Source organism: Cebidichthys violaceus, unplaced genomic scaffold (genome assembly GCF_023349555.1).
Source record: "Cebidichthys violaceus isolate CVI_PGR_0920_01 unplaced genomic scaffold, fCebVio1.0.p SCAF_88, whole genome shotgun sequence".
In the NCBI taxonomy this organism is placed as follows: Eukaryota; Metazoa; Chordata; class Actinopteri; order Perciformes; family Stichaeidae; genus Cebidichthys; species Cebidichthys violaceus.
In genome coordinates, this window is record NW_027176973.1 from 690,990 (window position 1) to 707,500 (window position 16,511).

At 49.1% G+C, this 16,511-nt stretch overlaps 1 protein-coding gene across 3 annotated transcripts in view; it reads right to left on the reverse strand.

Moving 5' to 3' along the window:
* Nucleotides 1-507: 507 nt before the first annotated feature.
* The window catches only part of LOC137866691 (spectrin beta chain, non-erythrocytic 1-like), a 26,904-nt gene continuing 10,900 nt past the window's right edge, over nucleotides 508-16,511 (reverse strand). For all 3 annotated transcript variants that reach the window (XM_068702745.1, XM_068702746.1, XM_068702747.1), the window contains 31 exons: nucleotides 16,382-16,462; nucleotides 16,180-16,295; nucleotides 15,631-15,743; nucleotides 15,287-15,474; nucleotides 15,077-15,194; nucleotides 14,302-14,460; nucleotides 13,887-14,189; nucleotides 13,529-13,682; nucleotides 12,395-13,265; nucleotides 12,151-12,288; nucleotides 11,234-11,990; nucleotides 10,568-10,770; nucleotides 10,220-10,310; nucleotides 9,985-10,131; nucleotides 9,616-9,879; nucleotides 7,274-7,498; nucleotides 7,080-7,169; nucleotides 6,583-6,843; nucleotides 6,366-6,496; nucleotides 5,965-6,169; nucleotides 5,402-5,776; nucleotides 4,837-5,081; nucleotides 4,323-4,461; nucleotides 3,942-4,026; nucleotides 3,566-3,762; nucleotides 3,215-3,324; nucleotides 2,940-2,988; nucleotides 2,513-2,709; nucleotides 2,245-2,418; nucleotides 1,990-2,032; nucleotides 508-1,861 (listed from right to left, as the gene is read on the reverse strand). In XM_068702745.1, the coding sequence (XP_068558846.1) occupies nucleotides 1,646-1,861; nucleotides 1,990-2,032; nucleotides 2,245-2,418; nucleotides 2,513-2,709; nucleotides 2,940-2,988; nucleotides 3,215-3,324; nucleotides 3,566-3,762; nucleotides 3,942-4,026; nucleotides 4,323-4,461; nucleotides 4,837-5,081; nucleotides 5,402-5,776; nucleotides 5,965-6,169; nucleotides 6,366-6,496; nucleotides 6,583-6,843; nucleotides 7,080-7,169; nucleotides 7,274-7,498; nucleotides 9,616-9,879; nucleotides 9,985-10,131; nucleotides 10,220-10,310; nucleotides 10,568-10,770; nucleotides 11,234-11,990; nucleotides 12,151-12,288; nucleotides 12,395-13,265; nucleotides 13,529-13,682; nucleotides 13,887-14,189; nucleotides 14,302-14,460; nucleotides 15,077-15,194; nucleotides 15,287-15,474; nucleotides 15,631-15,743; nucleotides 16,180-16,295; nucleotides 16,382-16,462 (6,445 nt within the window). In that variant the 3' untranslated portion in view covers nucleotides 508-1,645. The remainder of the gene's footprint in view (nucleotides 1,862-1,989; nucleotides 2,033-2,244; nucleotides 2,419-2,512; nucleotides 2,710-2,939; nucleotides 2,989-3,214; nucleotides 3,325-3,565; nucleotides 3,763-3,941; nucleotides 4,027-4,322; nucleotides 4,462-4,836; nucleotides 5,082-5,401; nucleotides 5,777-5,964; nucleotides 6,170-6,365; nucleotides 6,497-6,582; nucleotides 6,844-7,079; nucleotides 7,170-7,273; nucleotides 7,499-9,615; nucleotides 9,880-9,984; nucleotides 10,132-10,219; nucleotides 10,311-10,567; nucleotides 10,771-11,233; nucleotides 11,991-12,150; nucleotides 12,289-12,394; nucleotides 13,266-13,528; nucleotides 13,683-13,886; nucleotides 14,190-14,301; nucleotides 14,461-15,076; nucleotides 15,195-15,286; nucleotides 15,475-15,630; nucleotides 15,744-16,179; nucleotides 16,296-16,381; nucleotides 16,463-16,511) is intronic.

A 16,511-nucleotide genomic window follows, 5' to 3' on the forward strand; every position in this document is an offset into this window, starting at 1 on the left:
TCCCGTCTCTAGCAGAGCGTCAGGTCAGGTGCGGCTTTAGGTTCTTCACGATGATCAGACTCAGAAGCCCGCGGTGCATGATGGGAGGTGTAGTGTTCTAACAAGCTGTAGAGAAGCACACTCAGATCACTTTATATAAGAAATATGTTCATATTAATATGATCATTACTGACTAAATATGAATTCAGGAAAGTACCCAAGTAGGTTATTTGTACAACTTCAGTGTACTTTCTACTTCTCCACTACATCTAAGAGGACCTAAAGTGCCTCCCATACCCTGTGGACCCTCCAGCACCCTCCAGGACCCTGACAATCCTCCCGTACCCTGAGGACCCTGACAATCCTCAATGACCCTGAGGACCCGCCAGGACCCTGAGAACCCAATTTCTAGTTCCGGTTTCTTTGTCTTCTGTGATCGTAAACTAAAGATCTTTATATTTTGGATAAAATCCCAGATTCTGAATGAATGAATAAATTAATGAATTAATTAATAATGAAACAGGAAGCTTAAAGTTTAAAAGCTTTAATGACATTGCACATATTGACAGAGAGAGCAGCTTTTAAAGTCTACAGGTGCAGTTTCATACATGAGAAAAGCCATTATGGTCTACGGTCGGTTTAAATATTCTTCTTCTTCTTCATTCCTATAGATGTAGTTCTGATATTCTTCTTCTTCATTCCTATAGATGTAGTTCTGATTGTGCAGTAAAGATGCCGTTAACTTCCACACATGTTGGGTACGATAAGATACAAAGAGCAGAAAAGAGCCAACGATAAGCGAGCAAAGCTTCTTCTGTCCGTCTACGATTAAACCGGCTAACATCGAGCTTTAAGGGTTTACATCTGAACCAGGTCAGAACCAAAGAAGAAGACTTTTAGATTCAGGTGAGTGTTTTCAGGCCTGATGAAGCATGCAGGTGGACATTTTCCACATCCTCCACAGTGATCGGAGGGTTTTAAGACCAAAAAGACCTCCAGGAACTGTACGCCTCCAGGACCCTGAGGACCCTGAGGACCCTCCAGGTGATTGGATGATTTTAAGACCAAAAAAAGAAAATCACTGAGTGAAAAAACAATAAAACAAAATGCACTATTGGTCCAATTTCTCAACGGCGAGGTTGTCTCTGAGGACGTCGTCTCAGAACTGAAGACATAACTTGTGTCAAAACAATCTCAAAAGTACAAAAATAACTTCAACTAAAAAGTAAAAACCAAACAAAGGAAAGTGTTCCTGCTGACGTCACTAAAGTCGGTTCAGATGTTGTGAAGAAACGGCGGTTAATCGTCTGCAAACGGGCGAATCCTCAAAAAAACAGAGCAAGAGAATCTTTCTGTAGATGCGTCGGATTTAATCCGCTGTTTGTTGTTGTCGTTTACCAACGTCAACAACAACAACAACAGTTATATCACAACGTGCAAATAGAAACCGCCATTAACGACACAACGTCTGAAAACAGACGGAAGAGAATCACACCAGAAATATATAAAAACACAAATAAACAACCCCAACATCGCACTTTGGTGAAACTTTGACGGTTGTAAAAACCTCCGTCATTGGCTGTTCAGCGGTGACATCAGCGGTGACATCAACGTCGGGATTCCACTGAAAGCGGGTTTCACCAAAAGAGCCTGCGGGTTTGATTCTCTACTGTTTCTTCTTGCTGAACAGGCTGAATCGTTTCTCTTTGTCCTTCTCTTTGTCCTTCTCTCTCTTGCCAGGACTCGACTCGGTCGGCAGCGTCTGAGCGCGGCCGGACGTCGGCGGCGTGCCAGGGCTGCCCCCCCCACCGCCCTGCACCTCGGAGGAGGAGCGGTCGGCACCGGCGTTCAGGACGGCCTGGATCCAGGTGCTCATCTCCTCCTGCAGGGGGCAACACACAAGTACTTACAACTAGTTGTACTTTTACTTAAGTCAAGTTTTGAATGCAGGACTTTTTACTATTAGTATTCCTTGTACTTCTACATAGTGGTATTAGTACTTTTACTCACTTCATCTTTGGCTTGAAACAGAAACTCGTTTCCATCTGTGACTCTGAAACAAAGAGGAAAGGTGTGATGAAGAGTGTGATGAAGAGCAGGATGAAGAGTATGATGAAGAGCAGCGGATGAAGAGTGTGATGAAGAGTGTGAGGAAGAGCAGCTGATGAAGAGCAGCTGAGGAAGAGCAGCTGATGAAGAGTGTGAGGAAAAGTGTGATGAAGAGCAGCTGATGAAGAGTGTGATGAGAGACCAGAGGCTCGTTACCGGAGTTTGAACACGTGTTTCTTCTTCTTGTAGTCCGAGGCCACGTCACAGGTGGCCTCCTTCAGGCTCACAGGGACCTGGTTGTGGTAGTGGACTCCCTGAGCCGCCGCCTTGCTGTCTTTGTAGAAACCCACTTCCTGGTTGTTGATGACACAATACACGTTGTGCCACGACCTGTCAATCGCAGAGCAAAGGGGGTTCAGAGGTTCAGGGGGTTCAGGGAGTGAAGGGGTTCATGGGGCGGAGTGAGACATCTGTGGGGGGTCACCTGTTGGAGGCCTTCTTGTTGGGAGCCTCCCACTCGTGTTTGCGGTGCAGGAGTCCCTCCAGCTGGGAGCCTGAGTCCTGGTTCCTGGAGGGCAGCGTGGACGACTGGCTGGTCTTACTCTTCCTGCCGGAGGTCGGAGATGTGCTGGGGCTCGGTTCACAAACACCGTTCACCAGATCTCCACCGTCCACACCGTCCTGAGACGGAACCACACAGGGACAGGTATTAACAAAACCACAATCAGTACCACTACCACACAGGGACAGGTATTAACAAAACCACAATCAGTACCACTACCACACAGGGACAGGTATCAACAAAACCACTACCAGTACCACTACCACACACAGGGACAGGTATCAACAAAACCACGATCAGCACCACTACCACACACAGAAGTGAGGCTCATTAAACATTGAGCACTGACCCGAGGAGAGTCCTGGTCTGAAGGGAGTCCGTTCTGAGTGATGAGTCCGCTGAGGACACAGAAACACAGCAGTTAGTGAGTGAGTGAAGGAGTAAGTGAGTGAGTGAAGGAGCGAGTGAACGAGAAAGTGAGTAAGCGAGTGAAGGAGTGAGTGAAGGAGTGAGTGAATGAGAAAGTGAGTTAGCGAGTGAATGAGTGAAAGAGTGAATGAAAGAGTGAGTGAGTGAATGAAAGAGTGAACGAGTGACTGAGTGAGTGAACAAGTGAACTCTCACCTCTGCTGATGAGCCTCCTCCTCCTCCTGAACCACTACCGGCTCTGGAGACGGTGGCCTCCTCATCCTCTCCTCTTCCTCCTGCAGCCTCCTCACCTCCAGCAGCTCCAGCTGGAAGACAGACAGACAAACGGAGAGCTGTGATTGATTGGAGGGATCTCTGACATCACAGCGACATGTAGAAAGAGGAGGAGTCTGTGGGAGCTTAGACCCAGAGGGTCGCCAGTCCAAGTCCCCGCATGAACGGAGTACGGAGTGTCGACTGGTAGCTGGAGAGGTGCCGGTTGGCCCTCTGGAGCTCTGCCAAAGTGCCCTTGGGGAAAATCACCATGATTTAACCCCCCCTGCTCACCGTAGTCAGCCTCTCCAGAGCAGAGAAGCGCTCCTCCCAGGTGGCGGCAGACTTCTCGAAGGCCTCGTGACGTTTGATGAGCTTCTCCACCTCGTCTACACTCTGACCCATCTCCCTACTGGACAGGTACGGCTCCTGACCCAGCAACCAGGACTCAGCTACACCGGCATCCCGGGAGAACTGGTGCACCTCCAGGACTGTAAGGGGGGGGGACCAGAAGAAGAAGCTAAGTTAGCTCTTCATCAAAAGGACAGTGAGAGCCTGAGGAGTCTTCATCGCTGATGAGTCATCGTCGTTGATGACTCATCGCTGCAGCGTCCAGTCAGCTGTGACCTCTGACAGTATTCATGCTTCATGATGAACGTGTGAATCTTACTGAGTCGTAGCCACTCCCACCGGTCCTCCCACTTGTCGATCATCTCTTTCCTCTTGTCCGTCAGCTGCAGCAGCTTCTCTTTGATCTGAAAAACACGAACACCTGTTAGCACCTGTTCTACCAGTTCACACCTGTTCTACCTGTTCACACCTATTCTACCTGTTCACACCTATTCTACCAGTTCGCACCTGTTCTACCTATTCACACCTGTTCACACTTGTTCTACCTGTTCACACCTGTTCTACCTGTTCACACCTGTTCTACCAGTTCACACCTGTTCTACCTGTTCACATCTGTTCTACCTGTTCACACCTGTTCCTCCTCCACCTCACCGCCTCCTCCTCATCACCTCCTCTCACCACCTCCTCTCCTCCTCCTCACCTCCTCTGAAGCGTAGTGTTTCCTGGCCAGCAGGCTCTTCCCCAGCTCGATGCAGGAGGTGAAGCTGTCGTTTCGTGCGTCGATCTCGGCCTTAATTCCCTGATGGTTGTTCATCAGGAGCTCCACCGACGACACGTCTCTGAACACAAAACAACACACAGGAGGAGGTGAGGAGGAGGAGGAGAGGAGTAGGAGAGGAGAGGCGAACACAGAACGACACACAGGAGGAGGTGGAGGAGGAGGAGGTGAGGAGATGAGGAGGAGGAGGTGAGGAGAGGAGTAGGAGGAGGTGAACACAGAACGACACACAGGAGGAGGTGGAGGAAGAGAAGGTGAGGAGGATGGGAGGAGGTGAACAGCTCCATTCAACGATGGACCGTTGGACAGTCCTTCAAACCGTAGATGACTCAGCCTACCCCTAACCCTACCTGGGGTTCTCCTGGGCCTCGATGAGGAGGACGAGAGGAGGAGGTGAACACAGAATGACACAGAGGAGGAGGTGAGGAGGGCCTACCTGGGGTTCTCCTGGTTCTCGATGAGCCGGATCACGTCGTCCATCCACAGCAGGAGGTCTCGGACCAAACTGAAGAACCTGAACTTATCCCCGGTGTCGAGGAGGCGGAGCCTGCGTCCGTCACAGGCCTCCAGCAGACTCCTCCAGGCCTCCAGCACCTCGCTCTCTCTCCGCTGGATGTCATCGGCTTTGTCTCCGGCATACGCTGACTGGAGGCGCACCGCATCCTCCTGCAGCTGCCTCACCTGCACACGGGGTAAAATGGTCAAACAGGTATGACTGAATGATCACCTGGAACCCTCACAGTGAGGGACCGACTGGGGTCACGTTTAAAAACCTACTGCGTCCTTATAAACACACTGCGTCTCTATAAACACACTGCGTCTCTATAAACCCACTGCGTCTCTATAAACACACTGCGTCTCTATAAACACACTGCGTCTCTATAAACTCACTGCGTCTCTATAAACACACTGCGTCTCTATAAACCCACTGCGTCTCTATAAACCCACTGCGTCTCTATAAACTCACTGCGTCCCCATAAAGCCGGGTAGGTGTGACCGACCTGTGTTCCCAGGGCCTGGATGTCGTGTTCGAAGGTGGTGTGCATCCTCTGGAGCGTCTCCACCGTGTTCTGGTCTCGGCCAACCTCCTCTGGCAGCTTCTTCTGCTTGTCCATGATGCGTCCCAGGATCTCCTTTCCGTCGTGGTAGAACTTGTGGAGCTCAAAGGAGGCGGCGAGGATCTGCGTCCGGGTGTCGATGAGCTCCAGCAGGTCGGCCCAGGCCTCGTTCAGCCCATCCTTCCACTCCGCCACCGTCGCCGCGTCGCCGTGACCGGCGTTGATCAGCTCGTCTGCCAGACGGTTGACGGCGTCCACGCGCTCCTGACCGATGTTTCCGGTGTCCCGAGCAAACTCACGGAAACGCTCCTGCAACATCTGAGCACAGGAGGTCCGAGGTCAGGTGACTAAAGACACACTCAGGTCGTGGTAGTGGTAGTGTATATATATATATATATATATATATATATATATATATATATATATATATATATATATATATATATATATATATATATATATATATATATATATATATATATATATATATATATATATATACGTACCGTAACGTGCTCGTAGTCCTGTCCCAGCTCGTGAGATCCTGCCACCACCTCCCGCTCAGCAATCCACTGCTCCAGGTCGTCCACCTCCCGGTTCAGCTGGAAGAGGCGGAGCCTCTCGTCCAGTTTGCCCCGCCTCTCCTCTGATAGGTCCTTCAGGCCCGCGTACAGCTTATCCACCTGAGACTGCCTCATGCTGATTCGCTCACTGACACGCACGCACACACACACACACACACACACACACACACACACACACACACACACACACACACACACACACACACACACACACACACACACACACACACACACACACACACACACACACACACGAAGAGGACAGTGTTTGGTAATATGAATTGATTTGATCTGAGTGTCCTCACAGGGGCAGTAAAACTCACCTCTCCGGGTGCCCGTCAGCCACCAGTCCTCTGCTGGTCTTGGACAGCTGGTGGACGGTCTCGGCGTAGTCCTCCACCGCCTGCTCCACAATCTGGTGCTTCTTCTGCATGGTGACGGCGCTCAGCTCATCCTGGAGAGAACAACGACGCGTTTACAACATCGTACATATTTTTATCCGTTCAGTATTTATCACATTTATCAGCAACCCCCCCCCACCTTGGCCTTCTCCTCGGACATCATGTACAGCTCCTGCTCGCTCATCCAGGCCTCGGCCTCGGCGGCGTCAAAGTAGTATTGCTGGGCCTTGTGCGCCTCCTCCAGACGGCCGTGGCGAAGCTCCGCCTCCTCCGTCAGCCGCCGCCACAGCTCCTGCAGGTTGGCCAGACGCTGCCGGATGACGTCCCCCAGCAGGCTCCGGCTGCGCTGCAGGATGTCGTCGATACGAGGCTGATGACCCTGGATCTCCTTCTGCAGGGTCTGAGGAGGAAGAGAGTCATGATAACGTTATGGTTTATCTGAGCAGAGCCTGAAGGCATCATAATGTAACTGAAGTGAACCTCCATTGGTTAGCCGTTAGCGGTGCTGCTAACGTTACTAGCTCTCCTCCTGTTGATTTAAACACTGATTGGTTGTTTACAATGTAACATTACCACAGACTAGAAATGATGTCCTGATCCAGGTCTACAGGACTCTCCGTCTCCGGTTCATCTCACCTGGTTCTTCTTGATGAGCAGCTGGACCGTCTGCAGGTTGTGTCCGTGGTCGGAGGACGTAGCCACGGCCATCCTCTCCTGGACCCACAGCTGGAAGACAAAACACACCCTGAGTCTTCTGCAGGTTTAATACAGAGAGACATTTATACGGTAAGAGACCACTTCACGAGACTCTGGACTCTCTGGTTACGTACGATCTCGTCCTCCACGTCTCGGTTGAACTGGTGAACCTCTCTGGACTCCACCAGGAAGCTCTTGCGGCGGCGAAGTGGATCCAGCAGCTCCTGGAACTTCATCTCCACCAGCTGCCTCCGCCCGTCCACCTCGTCAGTGTCCTTCACCTCCTGACCCAGAGCCTTGACCTGGGTCTGCAGCTCCACCACCTCCTTCTGCCGCACCTCCACCTGCTTCTCCAGCATCTACGGGACAACCACAGTACTACTGTTAATACTAGTACTACATTACATTACAGACATTTAGCAGACGCTAAAAGCTAAAAGCGACTTGCAATAAGTGTATTCAACATACGTATTCAAGATAACAACTAGTCACCAGAAGTCATAAGTGTGTCTCCATGTTTAAACAAGCATCTAAGAGCATGAAGCAGAGCAAAAGTACAGAAACAAAGTAATATGAATACAATAAGTGAAACAAAGTATCATCAATACAATAAGTGAAACAAAGTAACATCAATACAATAAGTGAAACAAACTAATGTCACCCCCATCCTCAAAAAACCTGGACTTGACCCTGACACCATGAGCAATTTCCCGCCCATCTCCAATCTTCCTTTTCTGTCAAAAATACTGGAACGTGTTGTTGCTACACAAGTCAAAGCCCACCTCATCTCCAACGAGCTGTTTGAGCCATTTCAATCCGGTTTCCGCTCACAGCACAGCACTGAAACAGCCCTCCTCAAAGTCACCAACGACCTCCTCCTCTCCTCAGACTCTAGTCACCTCAACATTCTCATCCTCCTCGACCTCACTGCAGCTTTTGACACCATCAACCACAACATCCTTCTCTCCCGCCTCGAATCCTCCCTTAACATCACCGGAACTGCTCTCTCCTGGATTAAATCATATCTCACAAACAGACAACAGTTCATCAGCATCAACAACTGCACCTCCTCCACTGCTCCTCTGTCTCAAGGCGTCCCCCAGGGCTCGGTGCTTGGTCCTCTTCTGTTCATCCTCTACTTGCTCCCTCTTGGTAACATCATACGTCAACATGGTCTCCACTTCCACTGCTACGCCGATGATGTCCAGCTCTACATCACCACAAAGGCCATAACCCCTGCTACTCACTCCACTCTCACCAACTGCCTCACTGACATTAAATCATGGATGCAAAACAACTTCCTCAAACTCAACTGTGATAAATCTGACATGATCATCATCGGTCCAAAATCCCTCACTAAAACCAATCACCTCACCATCGACAACTCCACTCTGTCTCCCTCCCCACACATCCGCAACCTCGGAGTAATGTTTGACAGCAACCTCTCCTTCGAACACCACGTCAAACAAATCACCAGAACTGCTTTTTTTCCCACTTAAAAAACATCGCCTGTCTCCGTCCATCACTCTCCTCATCTGCTGCTGAAACTCACAGCATTCTTCACGGCACATCATCCAAAATCCTAAATAAACTCCAGTATATCCAAAACTCTGCTGCTCACCCACTCCCACTCCTGTGACCACATCACCCCTGTTCTCCAGAACCTCCACTGGCTCCCCGTCTCACAACGGATCGAATACAAAGTCCTTCTCTTCACTCACAAAGCCCTCCATAATCAGGCCCTCTACTACCTCACCGAGCTGCTCCACCACCACACTCCATCCCGTCGGCTCCGCTCCTCTGATGCCTCCTGTCTCCTCCACCCAGGACCAAGCACCGGACATGGGGTGACAGAGCCTTCTCCGTATCTGCCCCCTCCCTCTGGAACGCTCTCCCCAAACACATCCGAGACTGCTCTGAACTTTCCATATTCAAATCCAAAATCAAAACCCACCTTTTCAAAACTGCTTTTAATGTGTGACCATTATTGTGTGTTTTATGTTTTTTATAGTGTATAGCTTTTATATATGATGATTTTAATGTAAAGTGTCTTTGAGTACTATGAAAAGCGCTCGATAAATAAAATGTATTATTATTAATATGAATACAATAAGTGAAACAAAGTAATATGAATACAATAAGTGCTGAGTGGAAGGCTCAGGGTAGTACTCCTTGAAGAGATGAGTTTTCAGCCTGCGCCGAAAGATGGGCAGCGACTCTGAACCAGTAGTTCAGTATCCCTCCAGAAGCCAAATACTACTACAACACCTACAATAAATCCTACTACTAGACTAGTACTGCTAAGCTACGCTTATCAGTGATGAAAGAAGTACTTGTACCCTGCATTATTATCACAGTGTTAAATACTAATACCTGAATCTGTAAATGTAGGCAGTAGAAGTATAAAGTGGTGTATTTCCTCCACTGCTTGTACTGCATCTTGTCTCAGTACGAGCAGTACTACATGCGAGCGTACCTGTTGTTTCTTCAGCAGGATGTTGACGGAGGTCAGGTCTTTGCCGTAGTCGTCGGACTGGATCTGACCCTCCAGGCCTCCCATCCACTTGTCCAGGTCGGCGCAGCTCTGAGTGAACAGCTCGGCCTTGTTGGCGTCGAACAGACACTGAGCTTTGGTCTGTGTGGTCGACTCTAGCTCCTCCCACATGGCGTGCAGTGCCGCCATCTTCTCCTTCACCACCGCCTCCGTCTCTGGCTTTTCAGACACCAGTAGCAACCCGTCCTGCAGCCACACAAACCAAAACACTCTGTCAACTTCTGTATATAAACATATATATACACAATACTATTGCTGTGTCCAACGAGTCAAAGTTAAGATCCTCCGTACCTTCTGGATCTTGTCCAGCCACTCTTTGTTGGACTGCAGTTCGGCCATGAAGGCCTGGTGCTTCAGCCACTTGCTGTGCAGGTTCCTGGCCTCGTCGTAGGTCATGTCCTGAGCCGTGAGCATCTTCTCATTGATCCACAGAGACAGCTGGACACAAACACTGAATGTTATATCACTGTTCATCCTGGGATCAATACATTTCTATCGACTTCTGGGCCAAACCAATGAGACTTACCTCCTGGCAGTCCTGCAGGAACTTCTGCAGATCTCTGTTGTCCCTCAGTCTCATCAGCAGCTCCACCGCAGCCTCCCGGCTCTTCTTGTGTCTGAAACATGGAGGACGAGGTCAGATCAACACAGGGTTCTACAATCATCAACAAATTCTCCTACCGATAGGCAAAGTAACAGGAAGTCACCATAGTAAAAAACTGAAATAATCCACTTTGACCAGTGCCATTATGCAGAGTAATGCACTGGGAGGTTTACTTTAACTCATAAAAATATGAACTTGTAGAGAACTCTTTCTAAAAATGGTCCAATTAAGTCTGAAATGTCTGAAAAGTGATCTGAAGCTGATGTCCACCTGTCGTCGATGGAGGCGACTCTCTCCTGGATGCGTTCGGCGTTGATGTTTCCGTCGCTGGCCAGCCGCCTGCCAGCCTCCACCACGCCATTGATCTTGTCTTCGTTGGCGTCCATGGTGGTCATGAAATCCTCCTGCTTCTTGATGGCGGCCTCGGCACCCTCGAGAGTGGTGGGCATCTCGGTGTGAGCCAGGACGTACTCCTGTGGGGGGGCAAGAACACAGGGTTCAGTACCGCTACAGGTCCGTTTGTGGGACAGTAACAGTGCCAGGGGTAAGTTTATGTAAAGATGACCCTTGAGGTCATCATTAAATGATAAGGGTTCATCTTCTGGATATCTGTACTTGTATTCTGTGTGGATGGTAGTGCTGCTGGTCCTCTGAGGACCTGCATATCCATGCAAATCAGGAAAATACAGGAGTCCTGAGCTTGTTGAATAGATTGATTTGGGCCAAAGATTTGGACAAAGTGACCTGCTCTAACACAGAGACCAGAAAACATCAATAACAATGTCAAAATGTGGGTTCTGTTTAGAGTGTCACTTTGTTTTCAGATCAGGTTCTTTGGTCACCTGCATTACTAGAATGGGTCCAATCCTGATCCACGTTAACCCCATGACATTAAAAGACAATAGACTGCAGTGAGGAGAATCTCTTTGTGTTTACCTGGTTATTGAGGAAGGCCTCTGCCTGCTTGGTGTCCCTGAGAAACAGCTGATAGGTATGAGACTGGGACAGCAGGTTCTGTCGGCTCTCCCACATCTTGTGCAGTTCGTTCCAGCCGGTGTCGAGCGCCTGCAGCCTCTGTCGAAGGAACATGTACTGTGCGTCAGTCTGGCCCTGTGTCACCATGTCCCCCATGTCCCGCATCTTCTGGTAGTCCTCTTCATAGTTCCGGATCTCGTTCTTGATGCCTTCGTGCTGGGCCATGAGCTTCTCGGCCTCAGCCAGAGTGTTGGGCATGTCCTCGGAGGCGATGGCCGTCTGAGTGCGAGACAGCCAGGACTGGAAGTCGTCCAACTCGCGCAGGAACTGCTGCAGCTTCCTGGCCTCGCCCAGTGACTCCTCGCGGTTCTTCAGAGTGTTCTTCATTTCCTCCCAGACGGCGGTGATCTCAGCCAGACGGCCTGTGATGGCCTTTGCCTGGTCGGGGTGTTCCTCCGCCAGCCGCTGAGCCTCGCCTCGCAGATCGCCCAGTTTGTCCTCGATGGCAGCCAGGTCGCGCTCCATACCGGTCAGTTTGCGCTGCAGGGCCATAACCCCAGTGAGGTCGTTACCCAGCTCCTGGGTGGACTCGATGACCTTGGTCTTCTCTTTGATCCAGGACTTTGTCTCGTTGCAGTCGAGGTGGTAGTTCTGCACACCCAGTGCCGAGTTCAGAGACTCTTTCTTCTGGTCCACCAGATCTCGGAACTGGCTCCACCTAGAAGTAGAGAAGAGGATCATCACGGTCCACAGATATTATCACACCAACACTTTCATGGTGTTTACACTGAGGACAAACAGACTTTGTTGCATCTTTGTATTCTGTTGTTTTGCCATTCACAAGACAACTAATTATGACATGTTATATCTGTTTGTACCTGTTGTTGAGTTTGTCCTGCTGGGTCTTGATGTCTTTTTCACTCGGGTGACCATTGTGCATCAGCTGCCGGGCGATCTGGTTTACCACAGCAACACGAGACGCCTGGTTATTCATCTCCGGCTCCAGACTCTCAAACCTGCCAAAGACACAGTCCACATGAATACAGTGCTGGCTGAAAGAGACAGCCAGCACTGTAGAGAAAGGACAGTCCCAAACATGTATGCAGCAACTTGTAGTCCTACCTGTGCTGTATGACCTCAAGGTCCTCCAGTTTCTCAGGGATCTCCATGCTGTTCAGCCACTGCTCCTTCTCGTCGATCCAAACCTCACAGGCGTTGGCCTCGCTGAACATCTTGTAGAGTGCCAGAGCATCGTGCAGTGCCTGCTTCCTCAGTTTCGTCAGTTCTGTCACCTCCTTGTGGCGCTCCTCGATGCCGGCCAGACGTCCACGCACCTCCTCTGACTCGGCCTCCTCTTGAAGCAGTAAGGCAGCCTGCTCGTGGAGTGAGTCAATGACCGGTCGGTAGCTGGCCACCTCTGCCGCCGCGTCCTTGTGCTTCCTGAAGAGAGCCTGGGTAGAGAATTCGTCGTGGCCCGTCTCTCCGCTGGAGACGATTCGCAGGGCGTCCAGTGTCCAGGCATCAACATCATCTGCATCAACCTGGAACTGGTGGAGTGCCAGAGCCTCCTCCAGCCTCTTTCTTCTCACCGCTGCCAGCTGCTCCAGCGCCGCCCACTGAGCCTGCAGGTCATCGATACGTTCCTGGATCTTGGTGGCGGCGAAGTGGTCGGTCTGCACCATGGCCTGGCCCTCTGCGATGGTGTGCTTGAGGTGGACGGCGCGGCCGCTCATCTCATCCTCCAGGGCGCGCTGCTGGCTGAGGAGGCGTAGCGCCCCCGTCAGGTCCTTTCCGTGCTCAACAGATGACAGAATCTGCTCCTTCTCACGGATCCAGCCTTCCTCTTCGGCCATCTCCCAGAAGAACTTCCAGAGACGGCGGGACTCCTCAAGGCGGGCGCGGCGCTCAGCGGCAAGCTGAGTCAGCTCCTGGTAGCAGAACTCCAGGTGGGAGACCCGGTCCTGGATGACCTGAGGGTCGCAGGGCTTGTAGCCTGGACAATAACCCATTATTATAAGCACTTAGCTGATTTAGTTCTTGTGTTTAAGTTCTGAAGTAATCTAGAATTTACACTGCTGCCACAAACAACAACTAGAGAAATAAGCTGTCACTGTTTAACCTATTCAAAGTAAAATGCCTGACTAGTTTCCCTGCTCCTTGTTAGAAAATCATTTGTAAGAAACAGAACACAACAAAACTGATGAATAAAAAAACAACATCTAATTTAGACAGAATGTTTCAGATCACGCTGCTCACCATCGTTGTTGATGGAGTACTTGGTGGCATTGGTGCCGACTGCCTTCACCCGGTCAGCCTGGATGGCGATGTCAGCCTCAACCAGGGCGTGTTTCTGCAGCAGGTCCTCCACACCTAATAGATGCTTCCCATAATCCTGAGACAGCAACAACATCTGGAAACCAAAAGACAGGCAGACACCAGACCAATAGTTAGGATTGGCAGTGATCAGTTTCCTCCTCGAATTCAAAGATTAGAAGAGGAACGCTGTAGGAAGCTAACAGTTACTTCCCGTTTCTGGCCCCTCTCTGTGCTGGATGATCAGAAATTAAAGTGATCTCCATCTTCTCCATGTTTGGGGTTTGTTTCATCATAGTACCTTCATCTCGTCCATCCAGTCCATGATGTAGAGCATCTCCTGGAAGACTCTCTGCAGGCCCAGGTTCATCTCCAGTCTCTGTCTGCGGGCCTTCAGTAGCTCCAGCAGGTACTCCCAAAGCCGGATCACGTTGTCCTTCCTGGCCGTGATGCGTTTGATGTCATGGTAGTGCTCCACCTCCAGCTCCTTTGCTACAGAGACCACAGCCTGGACGCGCTCCTCGTATGCCGCGATGTCCGTCTCAATCGCCTCGTGCTTCTTGTTGCCCGCCTCGACGGCCTGAAGATCGAAACCAAAGTTGTCCTGGAGAGAGAAAGGAGGCAGCGGTGCACCCATGAAACAAAACGCATGCAGTTAAATTTCTTTAGTTGCAGTTGACGCTAACGTGGAGCATCACCTGGATGTGTCTTCTTACCTGTGACACCAGTCTCTGGTTCTCACTGAGCCAGGTCTCTCTCATGGCCGCTTTGCGGTCAAAGCGTCTGGCGAGTTGTTCCAGTTTCTCCTGACGAATCAGCTCCATCCTCAGAGCCAGCTCCCTCTCATGCTCCGCCTTCTCCAGTCGCTCCCAGGCCTGACGTCGAAAAACATCATCACCATCAAACACTTCTCCACAAAGTTATTGAGCGCTGGTGAAGCAGAAGCTGCCTACATGAACTACTGCAGCAACCAAACAGTCCTCAAACCTCAGTCCCTATGAGCCTGGTTCAGGGTTAAAAAGGCTTTGTCTTGAGTCTACAGATTCCTATATGGAAACCGAATAGAACGTCTTATCGAGTGGAATAAAGTTCAAACTTTTTGAATACTAAAGTCAAAGATACTTAACCGAAGATTGAGGTAAGATCCGTAAGCTGAACGTCTTGGCTGAAACACTACATGAGTAGCATTAGATATTAAACAATTAAACATGTATTGAAATGTTTAAATAACAGACACATTAAATAGACAACAGCTATGTCTCATTTAAAAAGTTATTTTCAGAATTAACTTTAATCATCTTCAGCTGATTTGATGAGAGATAAAATATCAAACAAGACATTTGTTTAGTGAAACTAATGATTTTCTTTATATCTGTCAATTATATCATTGGTTAATCAATGAATCATTTGTGATTAAAGTGTCGGAAACACAGAGTAAACTGACGGTGTTTTTTATTACACATTCATGACTGGAGGTGGAGCAGCTCTCACCTTGTTGATATCTGAGATGAGTTTTCCCTCTCGGGGCATGTAGACCTTCTGGTTGTTGGCTCTCATCTTACTCTGGATGGTGAACAGAAGAACTTCCAGGTTTCCCTTCTCTGTGAACCTGAAGACGGACAAGAGAGACACTGGTTCTCAGTTAGTTTGTGGAGTTCTGAAATGTTTTGTTTGATCAAACTACAAGCTGAAGGCTCTAACTTTGGGGGTTTCTCCACGGTTCGGTAGGTGTTGAAGGCCTGAAGCTGCTGCTGGACTCCAACCAGAGCGTTGGCAAACTTCCTGTTGTTGAGGATGATGATGGTCTGTTCGATCCACTCCAGCAGGTCTGAGGCCAGAGACTCGTACTTCTCGATCATCTTCTCCGTCTCGATGGCGTTATCCAACACCTGGACAAAGAAACAAAGACGTTTGATTCTGTCTGAACATCAGAACAAACTGGCTGCTGTATTATGGATAGAAATTAATATTTCTAATATTGATCTGGTGAATACAATATAATATTATAAATAAATGTTTGTTGGTGTTTGAATCTGTTTTCTGACCTTTCCGATACGTTTGCCCTCCACCTTTAGAGCTTTCATCTTGGAGAAGTAGTGGTAATACGTCACCACGTAGGTGATGACGGACTTCTCATCAGGATGGTCCACGCTGATATCTGCAACACAAAATGTAAAACCAGATGTGTGTTTCAGGTCAGGTTTAGTTAAACTTGTGTTTCAGGTCAGGTTTAAATCATTTGGTTGTGTTTCAGGTCAGGCTTAGTTTAACTGTATGTGTTTTAGGTCAGGTTTATTTTAACTGTATGTGTTTCAGGTCAGGTTTGGTTAAACTGGTTGTGTTCCAGGTCAGGATTAGTTAAACTGTATGTGTTTCAGGTCAGGGTTAGCTGTATGTGTTTTCAGGTCAGGTTTAGTTAAACTGAATGTGTTTCAGGTCAGGGTTAGTTAAACTGTATGTGTTTTCAGGTCATGTTTAGTTAAACTTGATGTGTTTCAGGTCAGATTTAGTTAAACTTGATGTGTTTTCAGGTCAGGTTTTTGTTAAACTATGTGTTTTAGGTCAGGTTTAGTTAAACCGGTCCAGTAGGTTACCCTCTGGATCCAGCAGCTTGGTGAGGCCCAGGTGTTGCTCTGCCAGGTTGAAAGCGTTCTGCAGGTTGTGGTGAGCGTTGGACTTCTTCAGTTTGTCAAAATCAATCAGATCGGATCTGAAAGTGAGAAACAACTTTATTTACTAGCTGGAAATGGTTTAAAGTGATGATGATGAAGATGATGAAGATGATGAAGAGGTTACCTGTGCTTGTGGATGAGAGCGTTGAAGGCCATGCCGTCTCTCCAGCTGGTGCTGAAGTTGTGGATGTTCACGTTGGGATATCTGAAGAAACAATGTCAGAGTAAACACACCAAACATGGTAGAAGTATCA